This window comes from Oenanthe melanoleuca, chromosome 1 (assembly GCF_029582105.1).
Source record: "Oenanthe melanoleuca isolate GR-GAL-2019-014 chromosome 1, OMel1.0, whole genome shotgun sequence".
In the NCBI taxonomy this organism is placed as follows: Eukaryota; Metazoa; Chordata; class Aves; order Passeriformes; family Muscicapidae; genus Oenanthe; species Oenanthe melanoleuca.
The window spans coordinates 22175012-22195070 of NC_079333.1; the positions used below are offsets into that span (position 1 = coordinate 22175012).

The 20059-nt window shown below is 48.6% G+C and overlaps 1 protein-coding gene across 5 annotated transcripts in view; it reads right to left on the minus strand.

The window, feature by feature from the left end:
- Nucleotides 1-377: 377 nt before the first annotated feature.
- LSAMP (limbic system associated membrane protein) overlaps nucleotides 378-20059 on the minus strand; it is a 979688-nt gene continuing 960006 nt past the window's right edge. For 3 of the 5 annotated variants that reach the window (XM_056490684.1, XM_056490665.1, XM_056490673.1), the window contains 2 exons: nucleotides 18792-18827; nucleotides 378-2073 (listed from right to left, as the gene is read on the minus strand). In XM_056490684.1, the coding sequence (XP_056346659.1) occupies nucleotides 1976-2073; nucleotides 18792-18827 (134 nt within the window). In that variant the 3' untranslated portion in view covers nucleotides 378-1975. The remainder of the gene's footprint in view (nucleotides 2074-18791; nucleotides 18828-20059) is intronic. The other 2 variants (XM_056490700.1, XM_056490693.1) reach the window with 1 other exon arrangement.

A 20059-nucleotide genomic window follows, 5' to 3' on the forward strand; every position in this document is an offset into this window, starting at 1 on the left:
CACTTGGGAGGCACTAAAGCCTCTCTTGTTGGCACCTCTGTATGTGAGTCTGCCATGGGAAGTGTGGGGCACTCTCCAGCAAGACCAGCACCCTTGAGATAAGAGAAAAGCAGGGGAAATTGCACTGCTCACTACTTTGCTGCATAATTTTAATCTCCTTCTTTGTAAGCCTAGGATTTTGGACCTGACATTTGTTTTATTTCTTACATTCACAGGTCCTGGCCATTTTCTGATCCAATTTCTTTCAAATGTGGAATTTGCAGTGAGTTTTGTAATAGTGGTGTACAGCACACACACACACACACACACACTCACCCTTACACAGCCTACATTTCCCTTTATACCAGGGAGGACAGTAAGAACAAAAACAACAAAGCAACGAAAAAGGGTATTGGCTCTATTTTTGCATGTCTACCAAAATGGTTAGGAATGACCAGATTGTGGTTTTGATGTTGAGGTATTGTTCCTATGCACACTATACCTAAAAGGAGTGGCTGCTTGGTGACATCCAAGGTCTCATCACTCACATCCCGCCAGCTCAGCCTCCCATCCCCAGGAGGAACGGTGGCTGCACTCTTCAGTCCACAGTGTTGTAGGCCAGTCCTGGTTTCTTCTGCTTGCTTGGACAATTGCACATGAGTGCACACCCCCGTGAGTGTGTGCAAGCACTCATGCATAGCACAGGCTGCTATGTTGGTACTTGGAGGCTGAGAGCCAAACAAGTTGGAGGTGGGAGAGGAAAAAAAGCCTAGACAAGGGTGCAGTCTGACTCTTGCAAGCAAGGTGGCCAGAAGACAAAAAGCCAGTGAGGACATAGGAGAGGGGACACCATGTGAACCTGTGTTGCAGCTGCCCCTCTCTCCTCACACCTCTTCTGCCTAAGTGATCTCTCTGCATCTTGTCTCACACTTACAAGGCAGGACATTATCTACAATAGGATGAGCATATGTACACATGGACTCTTCGTTTTGCATGCTTAGAAAGAGCAAGAGAAAGACAGAAAGAGTGAAGACAGCAAGAGCCACACATGCATGCACGCACGCACACAGGCATACACAGGAGAAAGAGAAAGACAGCTGATTGAATTGAGGGGGGGGAAGGAAGAGGATTCTAAAAGAAAAAAAAAAGAAAAGTAGGCTTTCAGTAGAGTTGACACAGCTTTAGTTCAGGCCTGTGGGGCGATGTTGCTTGAAGGAGGGGGCAGGAAAGAAGGTGTTTAGCAAGGGCCGGGTGCACATGAGCACAGGGTGAAGGGAAGAGAGGATGGGGTTCTTAACAGGACACCAGTGTGCAGAGAGCTTCAGGTGACTTGCTCTGGCTTGTGGCTGTTCGTTTTTTTTTTTTGTTTTTGTTTTTTTTTTTCTTTTCTCTTTTTTTTGTTTGTTTTTTTTTTTTTTTTTTTAATTTGTTTTTAAAAGTATGAACTGGCTGAGCATTAGCTCACAAAAATGACCCAGGGCATCCAAAAAGTTAAATGGCTATAGACACTGAAGCAAAGACCTCTTTCTGCAAAAGAAAGAAAGAGGAGGAAGGAAGGAAAGTGAGGGAGTATGGAAAAGAGGAAGGAGGAGAGAAAAGAAAAGGGATCTTCTTTTTGATTGGCTTTGTGGGTTTTGTTGGATTGTTTACATTGCAGCATCCTCCGGCTATTCGATCCTTGCTGGTGCCCCATTCTCTCCCTCTCTTCGTGTTGCCTCCTAGGCAGTCGATGACTTGACAGCCGGCTTTTCAGGTTTTGGATTAAATGTTGCTGAGTCTTCTTTGCTGTAATTTTTCCTCTCCCCCCTCTTCACTCCTGAACACACAAAAGTTGTGAAAGAAACAATCGTCTCTCTCTCTCCCCCCCTCTTTTTTCTCTCTCCCCTCTCTTCGCTCTGTCTCCTGTATAACGCGTTTTGTTTTGTGTGTTGTTGTTGTTGCTGTCGTGTTGTTTTTTTAATTATTATTAATATTATTATTTTAATTCTGATTTGTATTAACATTTGCTGAGTAGGCAGAGCAGGGATGCTGCCAGAAGCCACAGTGGGACGGCCAAACTCATGGAGCCGTTGTCTACTCTCCCTGTGCCAGGTCCTGCAGGGTGCGAGAAGGGAGAGAAAAGAAGACAAGATTACACGAGGCTGGGTGAGATGGGGGTGGCATAGGAACACAGTGCTTCAGTCCCAGGCTGCTCCTGCAGTGGTGGGTTTGGACTGCAGGGCACAGCCGCTTTCCCACCTTGGTGAGCCTCTTTCCAGCCCAGCTACAGGCTGCTGTCAGCCAGCTCATCAGCATCCTCCTTCCCTCAGCCCAACACTCCAACGGCATGCAGCTCTCCCTAAACAACACCCACACTGGAGAAACAGGGCCTGGAGCAAGCGGGAAGGCTCAACCCTGGCTGCTGACCACATCCCAACCCTTGCTGTGCCTCCAGCTGGGAGCTGCTGGCCTTCCAGTGCAGGGATATGGTTCACACCTTTGCAGATGCAGCCCCTGGTCACCACCCCCACACCTGCCTACTCCACCACCTTCCCAGTGGTGGCCCTGAGGTGCCAGGACTTGTAATTCTGTACAATGGCCAGTACCTGTCTGCAGGAAGACACCAGCTCCACAGGAGCTGATTCATCACAGTGATCTGATCAATAAAACCTGGGCCCAAGCAGCAGACACCTCCCCTCCCTCCTAGGGCTGCACCGTAATTATTTGTTTCTGAATCGGGGTGGAGGAAGGCGGAGGAGTCGCTGTGGAACTTACAGCCCTGCAGCATGACACCTATGGGGTGAGGGTGCAGGGTGTGCCAGGGAGGTTGATTTTTCATGAGGGTGGGAAATGAAGTTGCACTGCGTATGTGCATCCGCAGGCTCTGTCAGAGGGGGCAGGGAGGAGCGCGCTGCTGCAGCAGCAAATAGCACAGCCTCACTCAGGGAATATTAAACACTAACACTCCTGACATCTTCTCATTCATCCTCTCATTTATGGGCTCCCTTTTCTGCATGACTTTAATGGCAGTGATGGTGCTTTAAATTCACCCTGTAATCCCAAGCCTTGGCGGCCTTTTCCTGATAATTGGTCAGGGAGGTGTACATGGCTGTGGGTCTGTTAATGCAAGCTCATCATGTGTATGTGCACATAAAGTGCCCATGTATTTAGACATGCATGCACATGTATGTGTACATTTATACATATATGTCCATGTAAGATGCTGGAGGGAGGAGATGGAGATGAGGTTTTATGTTGGAACTGATCCTGCTGTGGAAGAAAGAAGTCATGCTTACTACCAAGAAAATTTGTTTCTGATGGCAGAGGGGAGCAAAAAAAAAAAAAAAAAAAAAGGCCCTGTCATGAGGCTGAAGTACAACTGCTCCCTCACAACCTGAAAAGGTGAAGAGTCCTCCTCTCCTGAGAGCATGGGTGCCACCCACAGGCTTGCTCAGCAGCACAGTCACTATTAAGCTCAAGCTGGTGACAAAAAGGCAGCAAATCCAAGAGGGATGTCTCCAGAGTCCCTCAAATTCTGTTGCACTGTAATTTGTCTGATTTCTTCCTAAGGTAGCTGACTAGAGTAGCTGTTTGTACCCCAGTTCTATTCTTTGATTTTTAAGTAACTATGTGTTGATTTGTGTGGAAAATTTATGTTCTATCTATGGCTTCTTTTTTGCAGCTAGTCCAAGTGCATCTTTCATGGCTTGTCACACAAATCCTACAACACTGGTTTTCTTCGCTCATTTTATTTTCTCCCCTAAACTCAGGAACAAGTTTCACTTCAGCTACCACCCCTACCTCACCTATGTTTAAGAAAAAACATCTCTCACAGCCAAATAATGGTGGGGAGGATGTTTGGGACCATTTGCATCCCTTTTTGGCACAAAACATGACTTTTCCGGCCCAGCAAATAAACAAGAGCACACCTGGCAGGGTGTGTTGCCCACAAAAAAATTTCAGCCACCACATTTTTCTATCTGGCTAAAATACTATTTAACACACACATGGACATGTACATTACATACTCGTGACAACCATTCCTCCTCTTTGCCACTTTTCTAGGGCATCCATGCAACTGGAGCAAAGGCACTTGCACCAATGGTGGCATGCACTGCACACTCAGCACAGCAGAGGCAAGGGGCACTTGGCCTTGGCTAGGTACCTGCTGCCTTAATGCACCTAAATGCACGGATCAAAGTCTGTGAGCTTGGTGGGGACTGGGGCAGAGGCACGGCATGGTGTGAAGAGATAAGCCTCTGGAACATCTAGGTGTAAGAGAGGACACACGAAGACACGTGGTGTGATGGAGGACTTGGGAGAGGGTCACACTGGCTTCTGTTCTGCTTGAGCTGGTGCGTGTAAGTCTGAGGGCAACTGAAAAGCCGAAACCCATCTCCAGAGATGAAAAATTATACATGTTTTCATGGCTCTCTGTGTGACCCCATCAGATGGTGGAGCTGGCTGCAGAAAATGCTCCATGTGCAGTCCTGATCACCTTCTGTGCCACACCACAGGCTAACACCAGCAGCTGATCTCACCAGCAGGCCGTGCAGATGCTGGGCAGTGTGTTAGGCTGACTGGGAACCATTGCAGCCTCTGTGCATCACCCTGGGGGCCACATGGAATCTCTGGGTTTTACAGCACAGCTATCTAGAGTACACGCCATGGGTGCTACGTTTACTGTCACAAGTACTGTAAAAATGGGGGAAGGCTACAATTCTATCACAAAATAATGTTTTGGGGGGACAACAGCTGCTCGACTGGAATAAGAAAGAAAGTGAAAATGATGGAAGAAAATAAAATATTTGTCTTTGAGTGAGATTTTCTGCAGGAAACAGCATCTGTTTTCAATTTATTCTATCAGTCACCCTTCCTTCCCAGCTACACCTCAGGCCAGCCCATGTTTGCATGATGATTCTCCATGTGTGTGCACGAGCAGCTGCTGCTGTGGGCTGTGCACACCACTGCCGTGGGCACTGAGGCACTCACACGGCCATGGGTGAGCACCCAGCAGAGGAGACAGTGCCAGCCCTCACCTGCACACTGCCCTCCCCTAGTGTGCTCACCCCGCTGCACGGCAGGGGACAGGCAGGCACGGGCACAGCTCCCACAGGTGTGCACATGCACAGCGCAGCCCTCAGGCCTCCAAGAGCACGACCCCCCAATGCCCCAGCCCTGCAGCCCCCAGAGAACAAACCCCTCACAAACACTCCGTCCTGTAATCCCCTCGCCATCCCCAAGCATCCCCTGGCCATCACAGTCCTGTGGCCCTCGTGTCACATCCCCCCGCCATCCCGTACATCCCCTCGCCATCCTGTATCTCCATCCCCACACATCCCCTCGCCATCCTGTACATCCCCTCGCCATTCTGTCCATCCCCTCGCCATCCCTTACATCTACTTGCCATCCCTGGTCCATCCTCTCGCCATCCTGTCCATCCCCTCGCCATCCCTGTCCATCCCCTCGCCATCCCCGTCCATCCGCTCGCCATCCCGTCCATCCTCTCGCCATCCCCGTCCATCCGCTCGCCATTCCGTCCATCCCCTCGCCATCCCGTCCATCCGCTCGCCATCCCTGTCCATCCCCGTCCATCCGCTCGCCATCCCGTCCATCCTCTCGCCATCCCGTCCATCCGCTCGCCATTCCGTCCATCCCCTCGCCATCCCCGTCCATCCGCTTGCCATCCCGTCCATCCGCTTGCCATCCCGTCCATCCTCTCGCCATCCCCGTCCATCCGCTCGCCATCCCCGTCCATCCGCTCGCTATCCGTCCATCCCCTCGCCATCCCCGTCCATCCTCTCGCCATCCCCGTCCATCCTCGCCATCCCGTCCATCCTCGCCATCCCGTCCATCCGCTCGCCATCCCGCAGCACAGCGGGCGAGCCCGCGGTCTCCGCCGCCCTCTGGCGGTCGCTGCGCTGAGCGGTGCCCGCCCGCTGGACATCCCCAGAACGCCGCTCCTGGGAGACCCCGGCTGCCCGCTCCTGCTCCCGCTCCGCTGGCACCGGGAGCTTCGGGGCTGTCCCTGCGGCCTCCCGCTTTGGTGACCTTGAGCCTGTGATCTGGGAATTCGCTCTAATATCCCAGCCTATTCATTCCCCCACCCTGCCCCAGGAATTCAGCAGTCCTGCCAAGCCCGTGACCACGTAAGTGTCAGGGTATTGAAGGCGAGGAAATTTGGTTTCCAATGCTGATGAGCTAATATGAATATCTGGCAGCATTTCCCAGCTAAACCCCTAAGGGACCTCAGACCCTAAATGCTGACCGAGTCAGATCCCATTAAGGAAATCAAGAAGGAGCAGACTGAAAGCTGTCAAGGGCATAACAACTGCACTGCTCTTCCTTGCTCCAAATGTGAGACATTCGGATATCTGCTGCAGAGGCAGATGGAGTCCTGCCCTGGTGCCTGTGTGCTGCAACAACCTCATGGGATACTGCATTCTGAGTTTCCAGGTTCCACAGGTTCAGCCTGGGTGATCTGCATCAGTGCCACACCACAAGGCAGCCTTAGCCAAGATTTAGAGAGCTGTAGTTCTCACATGGCTGAAGAGGACCGTGTGCAGCCCCCACCCCATCCCACCCTTCTCTCCAAGACAGTGTAACCCTAGCTGCATCCTTAAATTTAACAGTGAGAAAAACAGAGCCATGCCATGGTGACCTCACTGCTCCTGCCCGTGTGCAAGATCCCAGAATAACAGCCTGGCACACAGACGCTCCAGGAGTCCCCCCTAATGCTTCTGCGAGAACTTCCACATACTTCTGAGTGAAGATGCAGAAGGGGTGGCAAGACTCTTCAATTTGGGACATCAGCAATTTCACCTGGTGCCTAACACTCCTGTAGGCAAACCCATCCATGCAGCACGAGGCCGAAGAGTTGCTGCATGCTCTTACATGGCTGCAAGCCAGCCTGGCCAAGGATTCACTAGAGAGGATGTGGGGATGTGTGCGACTGTAGCAGGCTTGGCATGTACAAGTGTAATGCTTGTGTGGGTGATGGTGAGAGAACTGCTCCTACTCCCATGAAGAGCATAGGAAAAGACACAGTGAGAAGGATGGGGGGACTTGGATTAGATGGCAGAGGAAGATGGGAAAAGCAGGGTGCTGCTTACATTCAGAGCAAACCACAGCCAGGCTGTAAAGCCAAGAGCTGCTTTCATCCTCAAAACCAGCCTGAGGAACACACAAGGAAAGACTTTGCTGGGTCAGTCCAAGGGTCTTGTCTAATCTTCAGTGCTGTCCTCTGATTGCTGGGTACGGGCCTGCCAGGAGCACAAGGCCAGCATGGATCATATTGGCCTACCTCAGCTGCTTCAGAGTCATTATGAACCAGCAGAAGCTGCACTCCTTTGGGATTAATTTCTTCATACATGAACTTGCCTGGTCACTTCTGGACTGCCTGGAGACTTCCATATCCACAGCGGCTCTTAAAGAAGCACAGCAGCAGTCAGCTGCCAGCAACGACATTGTGGCCCCACATTAAATTTGGATGCTACATGCTTCTGTGACTTTAGGACCTTGGCATTAACAGGTGGCCTGGCATGGCGCCTACTATTAGCTGCTACCTGAACTGGCCAGATTAAAACTGTCACAGGCACTCCTTGCTCTGCAGCCTCCTCTACTGACTATGGGAGAGCCAGGCTAAGGAAACTGCTCAGTGTGGGAAGTATTAGCTGTGGAGTGTTCAGATCTTCCCAGGAAAGGAAGAGATGGGTTTTTTGTCACGAAAACTTGCAACACACCCAGATTCTGCAGCAGTGTCCGAGGTCTGAAGGCTAGCCTTGCACAGTCCCTACCTCATGGCTTGTGTTGGCCTCTAAAAGCCTACAGTGCCCACTGGAGGCTGAGGGCTGCATGAGGAGGTGAAAAATATGTAAGTGCATCTGGGCAGAGGCACGGGAAAAAGCTGCTGTGATGAGAGATATAAGAAGAGGGTAATGTGGACTGGAGTGACAGGATGAGCCTTGCACTTGTACCAATGCTGGGCTACAGCACAGGAAACGATACCAGGGAAGATCTTCAACTTAAATGGCAATATAGGAATGCTCAGCTCATGACATGGAAGAGGGCAAGGGGAGGAGATGTCAGCCAGGGCGAGGATGGGGAAATGGAGGATGTTCCATAAGCATTAAGGTTAGGTAAGTAATGAGAACAAATCCTGGGAAAAATGGAGATAAAGAGAGAAAATTATGTCCTGGCCAGGCAACAGAAAAGCAGGGATGAAGAAGACAGGTAGAGGGAGTGTCGGTGCCTCTGGGGAGAGGGCATTAGCACCAGGACTGCAAGGACAGGCAGCCAGGACCAGCCCGGGCTCAGAAATGCAGGGGGAAAAGTGGGGTTTCCAGCAGAGCAGCTTAGATATGGATGCGGTGCCCGGTGAAGCTCAGACGCCAGCAAGCAGGTGCGAAAAAGGGCAGGAAGAGCAGCAAGCAAAGGTGTGCTGCCGGGCTGTGACCCCATGCAGGGGAGCAGCGCTCGCACACGCCCTGTCACCCTCCCTGGGCCCTCGCTGCGGGTCCCCGGTCCCTCTGTCCCCGCCTGCCCAAGCGCCGCTCCTTCCCCGCGAGGTGGCAGCCGAACGACACCGACCCCGCCTCGCCATCCAGGAGCTCCGGGCTGGGAACGGCTCGGGAAACGCTGGGAGCGACACCCGGGGCTAGGAGGCTCTGCACCCCCGCCCGGGAAAAGCCCGGTCCGCACGGCAGAGCCCGGGTCCAGCGCGGCTGAGCCCCCCGGTCCTGCACTGCAGAAAAGGGTGCCAGCTGAGCGAAGGGTGCCAGCTGAGGGAAGGGTGCCAGCTGAGCGAAGGGTGCCAGCTCTGGGCGCTCCGAGCCACCGCCGCTGAGCCAGCCACGGACGGCCACACGGATGTGGCACGAAATCTGGCCCCTGCCGGCCTGCATCTTTCCACAACCACTGCATCTGCATCCTCGGCAAAACCTCTCTCAAAGTCACATAAAAAGCAGGACATCTACCCACTACGGCAGCAGAAACTGAGGGTGCAGGAGGTGGTGAGATTTGTAACCTATTCTACTTATTGCACTTATGATGGGCCCCCAGCATGAAAATGGACTTGTTGCTGTAGGTGCTGAGAAAGGCCATGAAGATTCTCAGAGGGCTGGGGCACCTCTCCTATGAAGACAGGCTGAAAGAGTCAGAGTTATGCAACCTCGAGAAGAGAAGGCTCCATGATCTTCTGTAGTACCATGGTCTTCCAGTACCTAAAAGGCACTGACAAGAGCTGGAGAGGGGCTTTTTGTAAGGGTGTGTAGTGATAGGACAAGGAGTAATGGTCTTAGATTGAAAAAGGGTGGATTTAGATTGCATATAAGGAAGAAATTTTTCACTATGAGAGTAGTGAGGCATGCACAGTAACTGTGGATATCCCATCCTTGGAAATGTACAATGCCAGATTGGATGGGTTTTGAGCACCCTGGTCTAGTAGAAGGTGCCCTGCCTATAGCAGGGATTGGAAACTAGATGGTCCTTAAGGTCCCTTCCAACCCAAGCCATCCTATTGTTGTACTTCCTCCACACAGATACTCCTCCCCCTCTGTCTCTTCACTCCCCCCAGCTCATTTATGTAACACCAACAGCATCCTTGAAGGCCCCCATTAGAGGGGGAAATGGAGACTGTACCATGACACATAAGCCTTGCTCAAGAGGCAAATGAGGCCAGATGTGTAAGCAAACCCACAAGTTCACCAGAGGCACACCTCCAAATGTGTGCACCATGATAATCACCAGCAGAAACTGAACCTGTTACTTTCAAGACTCCCAACACAGACCTTTAAAAAGGGTCATCTGAGATGCAAGCAGAGAGCCTGAAGGAAAAAACTCATCTATCCATCTACATGTTTCACATCCACATTTGCCAGTCTCATCATCTGAGTAAACCAAAATGAAGGCAGGAGAAGAAACAGCGACTACCAATTTTTCTCATATTTACATTACTCCAACAAGACTCCAGGGCTTGACATATCAGCAGTCTGCTAATGGAAGAGAGCCCACAGAGAAGGTTCAAAGGGCATCAGAGAGCTCCTGGCTTTTGATTTGCTTTGGAGAATCTGCCCTTAGGATCCTGTCAGGGTAGGGTGCAAGGTAAAATCTGGTGTTAGAGGGCAATTAGTCCCCATGAGTTTCTGAATGGAAGCCAGAAAGCAGCATGGGATGGGCTTGAAGAACTTGTCTGTGATGGAAAGGAAGGAGTGATGATAAACCAAGTATAGCCAGCCTGCTGTTTGCCCAGGTGCTGTCCACTCTGAGCAGCTCTGGGCTCCATGTTGTTGATAGGCTAAGTTCTGCCTCTTGAGCAAAAAATAGGACCAAAACTTAAGGGGGGGGGGTGGGAGGTGGCGGGGGTGGGGAGAAAAAACCCCACCTCTAAAGCAGAAGGCACAAGGGAAAGAGGATGTGCATCATGCAGGTGTCTCTGACACCTCACTACCTGGGGCCTGCTGGGGTCTTAGGGTTTACAGTTGCCAGCTGCTCTGCAGGAAGCAATTTTTCCTAGTCTGTTGACTCTCTTGCCAGGGCTTCAGAAGATGAAATCTTTATTATCATGAAGGCTTAAAAGGGAGGAATACTGTTAATTCCATTTTCAAGGTCATACTTTGAAAGTTATTAATTTCTTTCTTCCAGGGCTTTGCACTCTACTCTGAGGCTTTAGGGATTACCAGTTCTACTTACTAGGGTTCACTTGGGGCTTTTTTTCTTACTTCTTTCCTGTTCCTCCCCCCTCTTCTTAGAAGAAGACACTTTTTTTTTCTTTGCTGTTCCCAGTGTTGAAGCTATTTTGCTCATTGCCTGCTCATTCCCCATTGTCACTAGCAGTTCTGCTCCTGTAATTAAAACTTGACTGTGACTGCAGTGGCAGGAGGCTGGCTTTCCTAGAGGTGCAAGTACCACTGTGTAAGCTGGGGAGGATGCCCTCCAGCAACTCTCCAACAAGATTAAGGAAATGTCTCTGGTGTCTATCAATCTTTGCACTCGGTTTAATGTATTTCAGAATTTGCTCATGCTTTTTTAGCACTGAACAGTTCTTCCCCATGTTTTGGAGCTCATTCATGGTGTACTAAGTACTCATCTATCATACCTCATGTCTAGAGGAATGAAGATTCATTCTGTAATGCAGCTCACCCATCCTTCCCTAAGGTCTGAAGAATATCCCTGAAATTGTATTTTTCAGTGTCTTTCTGAGAAGGTCGTGGTGTTCAAGAGCTGTCTGCTTACATCATTTATCCTGGAGCTGGTTTACAGTAATCCTAGTCTAAAATTGAGCTGTTATCCTGACCAGTGAGGTTGGTGGTGGCTAGAAGACCACCTTTGTTTCAAGGTTACACAGATCTTTCATCATCAGATCTGTCTTGTATATATAAAAAGTTTCAATGTTTTCTTATAGCTGAAAAAATTGTTCTCAACCCCTTTTTATTTCCCTAGCAACTGAAGGTTTATTTAAAAAAAGCCAAAACCCCCAAACCCTACGTTCCTAAAAAATCAGATACTTAAAGCTGTATTGCCTTCAAATCACACATTAAAGACTCTTCTTCTACAAGCAAAGCATGAAAAACAAACAAACAAAAAATCTCCAAAAGACAACAAACCACAAAAAACTCAAATAACGTAGCACAGACCTTTTCAGGAGCAATTTTGGGAAGATCTGAGCTTTTTCTGCTTTTTGCTTTCCTAGGATAAAGCAATCCCTTTCCTGCTCATCTCTGAAGCACCCGTTTAGGACACTGCAGACCAGAGGTGATGCCAGCACATAACTCAGTGTCTCGATAGAGGACAAACAGCACAGAGCACACGCCACCCTAGGAAGCAGGTTTGCTAATTGGAGGCTCTGGAATCTCTTGAAAAATTAATATTTTCATCAGTTTCATGTCTGTCTGTTTACCCACTTCATCCCTGCTATGGTTTTCTACAAGCTTTACTGGATATGTGGCATGGGAAAGATTTGAGTGGCTGCAGCCAGAAATGAAGAGGCAGGGGACATATGTAGGGGTGACTGGATCATAAAAAGAACTAAATTGAGGTGGAGAGTGGCCACTGTGCTTGAGGTTACTCTGGTACTGAAATCCAGTCCTACTGCAGCCTCTGCCCTCCCTATCTTTCTCTAGTATCTGCAGAGGAGTGTCCTCCCAGCCCGTCCTTGATGTTTTCTTAGGGATATCACTCTCAGTAATTCAGTGAATTAGAGATGTCATGACAGTCAAGCTGGGCCCTTGCACTGGTGTATGTCTCTAAAATGTCGGGCCTTAGTAAGTATTACCTTGTGCTCCCTGTAGTTCTCATCAAAATATGTAAGTGTCCGTGTGCATGCAATTCCAGAGGAAGACTCCTGGTCACTTTAACACCTTAACAGTGCAAGCATGGTTTTAATACCTGGCCCAGGCCTAGGAAAAGCCAGAGCAGGAAGCCATTGTGGCTTCTCACAGCCCATTCTCAGACCACTATTAAAAAGGGAAGGTTGATACAGCTTACACAGGCTGCTGAGCAGGCAGGCCTTCAGGCAGATGAGTTGGAGCATTGGGAAAGATGCAGGAAGCTATTCCTGTTCCTCATGAGATGTTCTCGGGTGCCTGGAGATTGTCAGTGCCTGTGGGCTGTGCCTCTGAGCCCAGGTGTGCACGGTGACGAGGCTGGGCAGTGTCACCCAGGGTCAGTGTAACCTCACCACCCACTGCCTGACAGACTCTGCTGAAGCCGTGCTGCTCAGCACATCCTTCCCCAGGGCCTGATCCCGTGCTCCCACCTCTGCACCCGCTCCCCAGGCTGCAGGGGGACATGCAGGGATGCTGGGGAAGGATCACATTGCTCCTGCTCACCTTGCCAAAGGCCTCTCCCTTTTGCAGGGGAGCTCTGCTCGGAGACCTGCTTGCCCATGGGAGGGAAGGCCCTCCAGAAGTGCTCTGCCTTTTTCTGCAAGCCTGATTTCTTTGGAATGGTTGTTTTTTTCCCTCATGCACACCCTCCCTCCCTCCCAAATCCCACACCTCCCTTCTCCTTTCTGGTTGTTTTTGTTTTTAGAGAGAGCACTTAGACAGCTGTATTAATCATGCAAGCCCAGCCATGTGTAATGTGCTTTATCAACAGCAGAGCAGACACTGAGTGGCAACCGGTTCACAAGCGGGCCCAGTGCACTGCCTGAGCTGGGAAGATAAACCTGCTTCCCAAAACCAACTTACCGTCATGGGTTAGTGAATGGAGAGGCTGTTCACTTGGGACAATAACCAGAGGGGAGGCCAGCTTGTTAGGCAAATTCTTGAGTGGTTTACACTGGAAATGGAAGGGCGAAGAGGAGGAGGAGGAGGAGGAGGAGGAAGGTGGAAATTAGTCTTTGGTCATTTTCTCATAGGGGTTGGAGGAGTTTTTGTGTGTGTGTTTAAGGATTAAATCAAGACAACAGTGGCAGCTCTTCATCCTCCTCCTTGCTGCCCTCTGCAGCAAGTCAACACAAGAAATAGGGAGAACAAGAGGGAGAGAGCAAGGATTTAAGTACACGTGCTGTGCAGTGGGGATATGTTGTCTTCAATGTCTCTAAAGGAGGAAGGCTCAGTTGTGACTTCAGAAGCTCATCTAACATACAGATGTATCAGACTATGAGTGTCCTCTGGGCTGGGGATATCTGGCTCAGGAGGGTTCGAGCCTGCCCCAGCTCTGTTCTGCAGGGTACTCTCTTCATGCTACAACACTAATACTATCACTGTGCCTATCAGACAACTGATTTTCCACGGCAGTCACTCTTCCATGGGTTTGTTTCTAATCTCTGCAGTGCAGTTATTCCCCCACTGGACCCACCCAAACTCTGCTCTCCCACCTGACTGCTGTGCCCTGACCTCTGTTCTGCAGGACTGTTCTGCATGCATGCAAAGCCACACCGGTGACTGCACAGACCTTGAAACCTTCCTTATCCACTGCAAGGGCTCAGCTTGAGGAATATCTTTCTGGGACTTCCTGTCTCAGTTCCTACCCTCTGCTGCTGATCTCCTTTACTCACTGGATCCTCCACAGCACTGTACTATGCAAATAATATACAACCCATGGCTCATTTTTTAATAAATCCGTGTACATTAAAATAATGAACAAAAAGTACAGAAACAGATCAGGCAGTAAAGCCATTTCTCTTTCTTTCCCCCAGTGTCTTGTCTCTATTTTTTTTCTCTAAGAAAGCTTGTTTCTTTTCTCTACACTTTTTTTTGTTTTTTTTTGGGAGGGGTGGGAAGAAGCAGATTGGCTTTTAATTTTTTTAAGCAATCTCAACAAACAGAAGCTGTCTGTTGCTATTCAGCAAAACCCACCATGCAATGCTGGTAGCTTGGCATAAATTCTTGGCATGTCTCTTTTCCCTAAGATGCTGTTTTTGTCTACATCCATACTACCTCCTTTTGGAAGACAGTATCATCACCTCTGACTTTGGTATTACTCACTTTAAATCACACTGCCAAAATAAGATTCAGTGCCATCCCTTGCCTTGTACCTATGAAATAGCAGGAAGTAATTACTGTGATGCTGGCTGCCTGCCTTGTCCTCCCTGCTCCCTTGGCCTGAAGGCCCACAGGCTTGGCACCCAGGTCAGTGCCAGCCCTCAGTGCCTGCAGCCCTGGCAGGGACTGACACTGACCCTGAGCAGCAAGAGAAGCTTGGTCTGTCTCAGCATCCACCCTGCAGGGCCAATCCCTTCTGCACTGACCAAATGGACACTGAGCTCTTTGGAAAGTCTGGGTGGATAGCACCCGTGGGAAGCAAGGAGAGCCATGAGCTCTGCTTCACAGCCAGGGCCATGGCTGTGATCAGCTGCCAGTGCCCAGGGCTCAGGCAGCTCTCAGGGAAGTGAGGCATGCCCTGAACAGTCAGCCACTCATCACTATGGAGTGACCAGTACAGTGAACTATGTCCCTTAGGATTTATGGGAATACCAGACTTGACATGGTTCGAAATACACCCTCATGTGCTTTGTCCCTATGGTGATTTTTTTTCCCCCTGGTCATTATTTTTTCTCTATTTCTCTGTTGGGGTCACAAAAAGATAAGATTGTGTATTTTGGCCTGTCTGTACTATGGCTTCCCTGGCCGTAGGGCTTTCACTGGCTCTCTTTTGGAGCCCAAATGAGAAAGCACCCTCAGGCCACAATGAAGAGGACTCCAGAGGTGGATTGGCTTTCAGCTTGTCCCATTATACTGGCAGGGCTGACTGCCTAGTCAGCAAACTTCCATAAAATTTTAACCCTTTACAGCCTGTAGTCTCTGCTGTAATCCCCCTTGCTTCTCTCCTTAGCTTTAATGGACTCAGATTTTGCCAAAGCAGACCCTGCTGACAGGAGAGCAGGTGGCTCAGCAGAACTGGCAGGGGCATGCACTACAGAAAGCAAAAGGGAAGCAGAAATGGTTGGGAGGTGACCACTGCAACAGAGAAACTCTCTTCTGCACAGCTAGGACACCCAGAGAGAGGAAAGAGGAGTGAGAGGGTATTAGAAAGCAAGCTGCTCTCTGTTTCCCACTCTGGCCATCAGACCCAAATGAACATCTCTTTTCTCCCTTCCCCCAGCTCCCACCCACCTGGTGAAGGCATTAGTGACAGTACAGGCTACACAAGCTACAGCTAAATGGAGACTATCTACAATCTACAGTCACACAGGGTCATTCTCCGATCAGTGCACATTTTGGCAGAAAGGCAGGGCTCATTCTCCTTTTCCCTCCCACTCTGCTAATTACTAACACTGCTGCTTTAAATCTTGCATCAACCTATTGACAGCCATGACTTTGTCTGATCAGGCCCCAAAGACTGACACACTTGTTGCCCTGTGGGCAGCTCTGGATGTGCTGCTTTGTGAAACACCACATCCCCTTTGCATAGCTCCCAGGGCATCAAGGAACCATGCTGAGAAAGGCCCTACTTAGCCTTTGACAAGCTCTCATCACAAAGCTCCTGTGAGGAAGGCTCACAGGTTTTGAAGCCCATCAATCTGGCTAAGCCATTCTGATGTGGACACTAGGTGCTAATCAAAGGGAAAGAGTTCATGTTCAGAGGGCTGAGGACAAGGGAGAATGAAGGACAAAAATGGAGCTAGTGCCAGGCAACTGAGACAAGTCCCTTTGAGGATCAATAGTGGCCACACTTGCCCTTCCATTGGCAGATGTGGTGTGGAATGAACAAATACTCTTTTTCCAGAAGAAGAATCCTTTTGAAAAGGCACCTGATGATGCAATAAGGCCCCTGCTTGGTGGCAGCCCATTATAACATGATGTTACACTGCAGACAGAAAGATGTGATGATGTGGCATCATCCCAGAAGACATTTCAAAGCATTTTGAGTGCCTGGCTGCAAAATCAGGAGGGCTGGAAAATTTATCAAGGACAAGTCAGCTGAGAGCTGAATCAGCTGGGCTCCATCAGCATTTAAGGAAAGTGTCTCATCAAATTCAAGTCCCATTTGTTTAGTTGAATGGGCTGCTTCTGAGTCTCCAGCCTGCCTGAAAGCAAGATGTTTCCACAGCAGCTAGCTAATGATAGTAATGCTTAGCAGGGCTACAGCTCTCTTCGTCTCAAATCACCTTCCTTTTAAATTAATTCTCAAAACCCCACAGGGCAGGGAAGTGTTACTGAGGATTAACAGAAATGAAAATTGAGGGAGAAAGAAGAAGAAGGCTGTGATTCTGGTCATTGAGGAATGGTTTAATTGAGGGCTGAGGACTACATTTCAGAACATCAACTCATAGGAAGAAAAAGGTCTAACAAAATTTTATGCCCAAGGTTTCTTTGAAGGTGAGCAGCAAAGTAAAAGCACCCTGTGATAAAGCACATGTGAAAAGCACCAGCATCTGTGCTGAAGGCCCTCAATGGAGAAGTTGGTAAGGCTTTCAAAAAACAAGAGAGGCCCAGAGTATTTAAACTCTGCTTTTCCCCTCTGCAAAATCCTCTTGGCATGTCCTGGGTCACGGGAGATACACCAGCATTTGGCACCACAAATTCCTGGGGACTCCTCACAGGAGTGATGGCATACCAGGACATTCTTCAATGTGATCTCGGGAGACTGGGGAGCAGTAAAAATATAATAGCTTGAGAGATGGAGGGGAAAGTGTTTTAAAGGATCAACTAAAGCTGTGCAGGACGGCCTTGGTAAGTTGATTAGGAGGTGTATTTGTAATGGGAATCCTGGCCTTGCTCACTTGCAGATTTTGCTTTATCATTTAGCTTAATGGGCTCCTAATTCAAAACCAGCTGTAAACAGGGCTAGCTATGAAAAAAATTAACACTGCCTGTCTGTGGAATTTAAGGATATATAATAAAAATAATCATAAAACCAAAGAGCCCTGGGTTTTTCATCAGACAAAAGTATTTGTCATTGAAAATTCTGCTTAAAAAAAAAGAACACCTAAATCTGGAAAACTCCTCAAATCCCTACATCCAAAACAGCCTCAGCAACTTTAATTTCATATCCAAGCACAAGTTTCATTTGCAATACATAAGATAATGGTGTTTAATTGGATTTATTTTTCCACAGTAGGTTCCCAATGGCCTACTTTACTCCTTTTCTCAGCTCCTTGAATGTTATTTACAAATCACTCCCTGGGATTTAATTTTAATGGTAGCTTGATTTCTACCTCCTCCTCCCCTTTTTTTTTTTTGTTGTTGTTAGGTACTTTTCTTAAATTGTATTTGTGGATTTGCCTTTTAAATAGGCAATTGTGACTACATCCTGAGCCTGAATAAGTTGCCAAGAGCAGAGTTTGATTTGAAAACAGCAGAGTAGTTAAACGGAGCATGTATAACACCCAGTGTTTATTGCTCTTTTCATGGGAGTACCTGCAGGTGCTTTGTTCAAGCAGGTGCTCTTTTGCAAAACAACATGGGTTCCTAACAACACTCTATTCCAGAGCTCTGTGCAGACATTAACAATTTAGGTCTCTGAGTAACCCATAAGTTGAGTGCATCATCCTCATATGGCAGTAAAACAAAGATACTGAGGAACTGTGGGCCAAGAGTTTTCAGTGAACACAGGGACTTGCTGCCTTATTGTTGGTTTAGTTTCAGATACCACTTTCAAATGCTGTAGCCTGCTTTTGGGACATGTCTGGTCTCTGTGCCTTTTCAGAATGAAAACATCACAACCAAGCCCCAGATCTCATATGGATGTTCGGACCATGATGTCTGCACCCAAGGCAGGAGTGGGCAACACAGAGACAGAAAAAACACCTGGACACTGTTTTGCCTTCCTATGTTCTTCCCTTTTGGAATAAAGCAGACAGTAACACCTCACCATGTGTCTCTTTTTATGCTTTCTGCCTCAGATGCAGGACTATGTGATGGGAAGGCTTGTAAAGGTGGGACAAAAGCAAGAGAAAAAAAAGTGTTTCACTGTGGATGATAGGATGTTCAACTAGAGTGAAAAATACCTTTTGGCAGTGTTTTAATTTTTAGTTTTCCACTTGTTCTTTGCACTGTCTCTGCAAAATTTTAGGTCTGCTTATGCTTTTGATCCAAATCTGAACAAGTGGGCAAAGAGAGCTTAGGATGGGAATGTGTGTTAGAAATAGGTCTGCAGGGAGATTGAACCTCACTAAAGACTGTCCACACGTGGGTGACAACTCAATGCCGTGGCTCAAAGCTTGGTTAAAGGTTGCTGCTGTTCTGTTGATTGGTTTTCTTGAAGAGGGAGGGGGAAAAGAGAAGCATGAAGAAGGTGAGAAGAAAAGACAATATGACATGTAAATGAGAAGGGAAAAACCTTATTTTCCTGCATTTCTGAGCTGTTTTGCCTAGCTCTGAGCATTTGTCAGGATGACGGAGAATGACCCGGCTAAAGAGCTATTCCAACATAAAACATATACTGACCTGGAAAAGGATTGGGGAGTGTGGGTAAAACTCGTTCTAAGGGGGGAAAAAAAACAATAAGCAACATGCAGGACAAAAGGATAAGCCACTTTTCACACCAAGCAAGCAGCAGATACAAACCTGATGGAGTTGTCCATCCCCAAAATAAATAAACTAGAGTAGGTTTCATACAAATAGCATTTTGCTAGCAACATGCCTAATACACATCAACATCTCCTGGGACTGGGAGTCAGAGAGAAGTGATTTGAAAAACTAAACAAATTATAGCCAAACAGCAAGCACCTGCAGTGAAGGTAATTGGAGCTGATGGTCCATATCTTCCCTCTGACTTTCAAGACTACTCATGTCATCACTCTACAGCTCTTCTTAGCTACACCTCTGTCTGGAGGCTAGTCTTGGCAGAGAGGTGAGTTGTGGAAGTCCTCCATGGGTAGCTGTTGCCTCCCCTGAGCCTTCTCCACAATGGATTTCTTGCCATTGACAGTCCCCTTGAGGATCTGTGCATGGGAGCAGTCACCCTGGCAAATCCTCAAGGGCACTCTGCTTCTTCAGAGTTTTTGTCCTCTGAGAGGGACAGAGTTTTTGCAGACTCATCATCTTCCAGTTGTATGCAGAGCCTGCTGTCTTGTTCATAGGGTTTTTATAATGTGTCCTCGCTATACATCCCAGCAGGACTTTGATATACATCGCTGCTGGCTTCATGGTTTGCTTCTTCCACAAAGGATCCCAAAAGAACTGCACAGACACTGAGTGAAACCAGAGACCTCAGTCTGAGGCTAGCAGTAGTGTTAATTCTGCTTCACAGATGGCACAGGTGATGCATAGAGCACGAAGCAATTTGCCCACGGTCAAATGCTGAACTGTTGGCAGACCCAGACACAAACCCAAGAATACAAGGTCCCCAGGCTTGGCTATTATCACTGGGTCTCCTTTCTTTGCCTTCAGAGCTTGTTGGATGCCTTGTACTGACTGAGACAAGTTCCTGCCCATGGACTGATCCATAGGTAGACATTTAGCTGCAACAGCTGGTAAGCCTGGGGCAATGAATTATCTCTAGGCTTACCTGCTAAGATCACTGCTGATGGACAAAGAGCTTGGCAGGATAAATCAGCAGCCCACTATTATTCTCTGATCACCTAGGCCCAGCTATTTGGAGCCCAATGCTCTTTCTACAGTGTCCTTGGTGCAAGGAGTGAATTTCTGTCTCACTGGACTCATGAGGATTGAGCCCATCCCTATGATACTGGCAGAACTCCTGCCCTCATGGT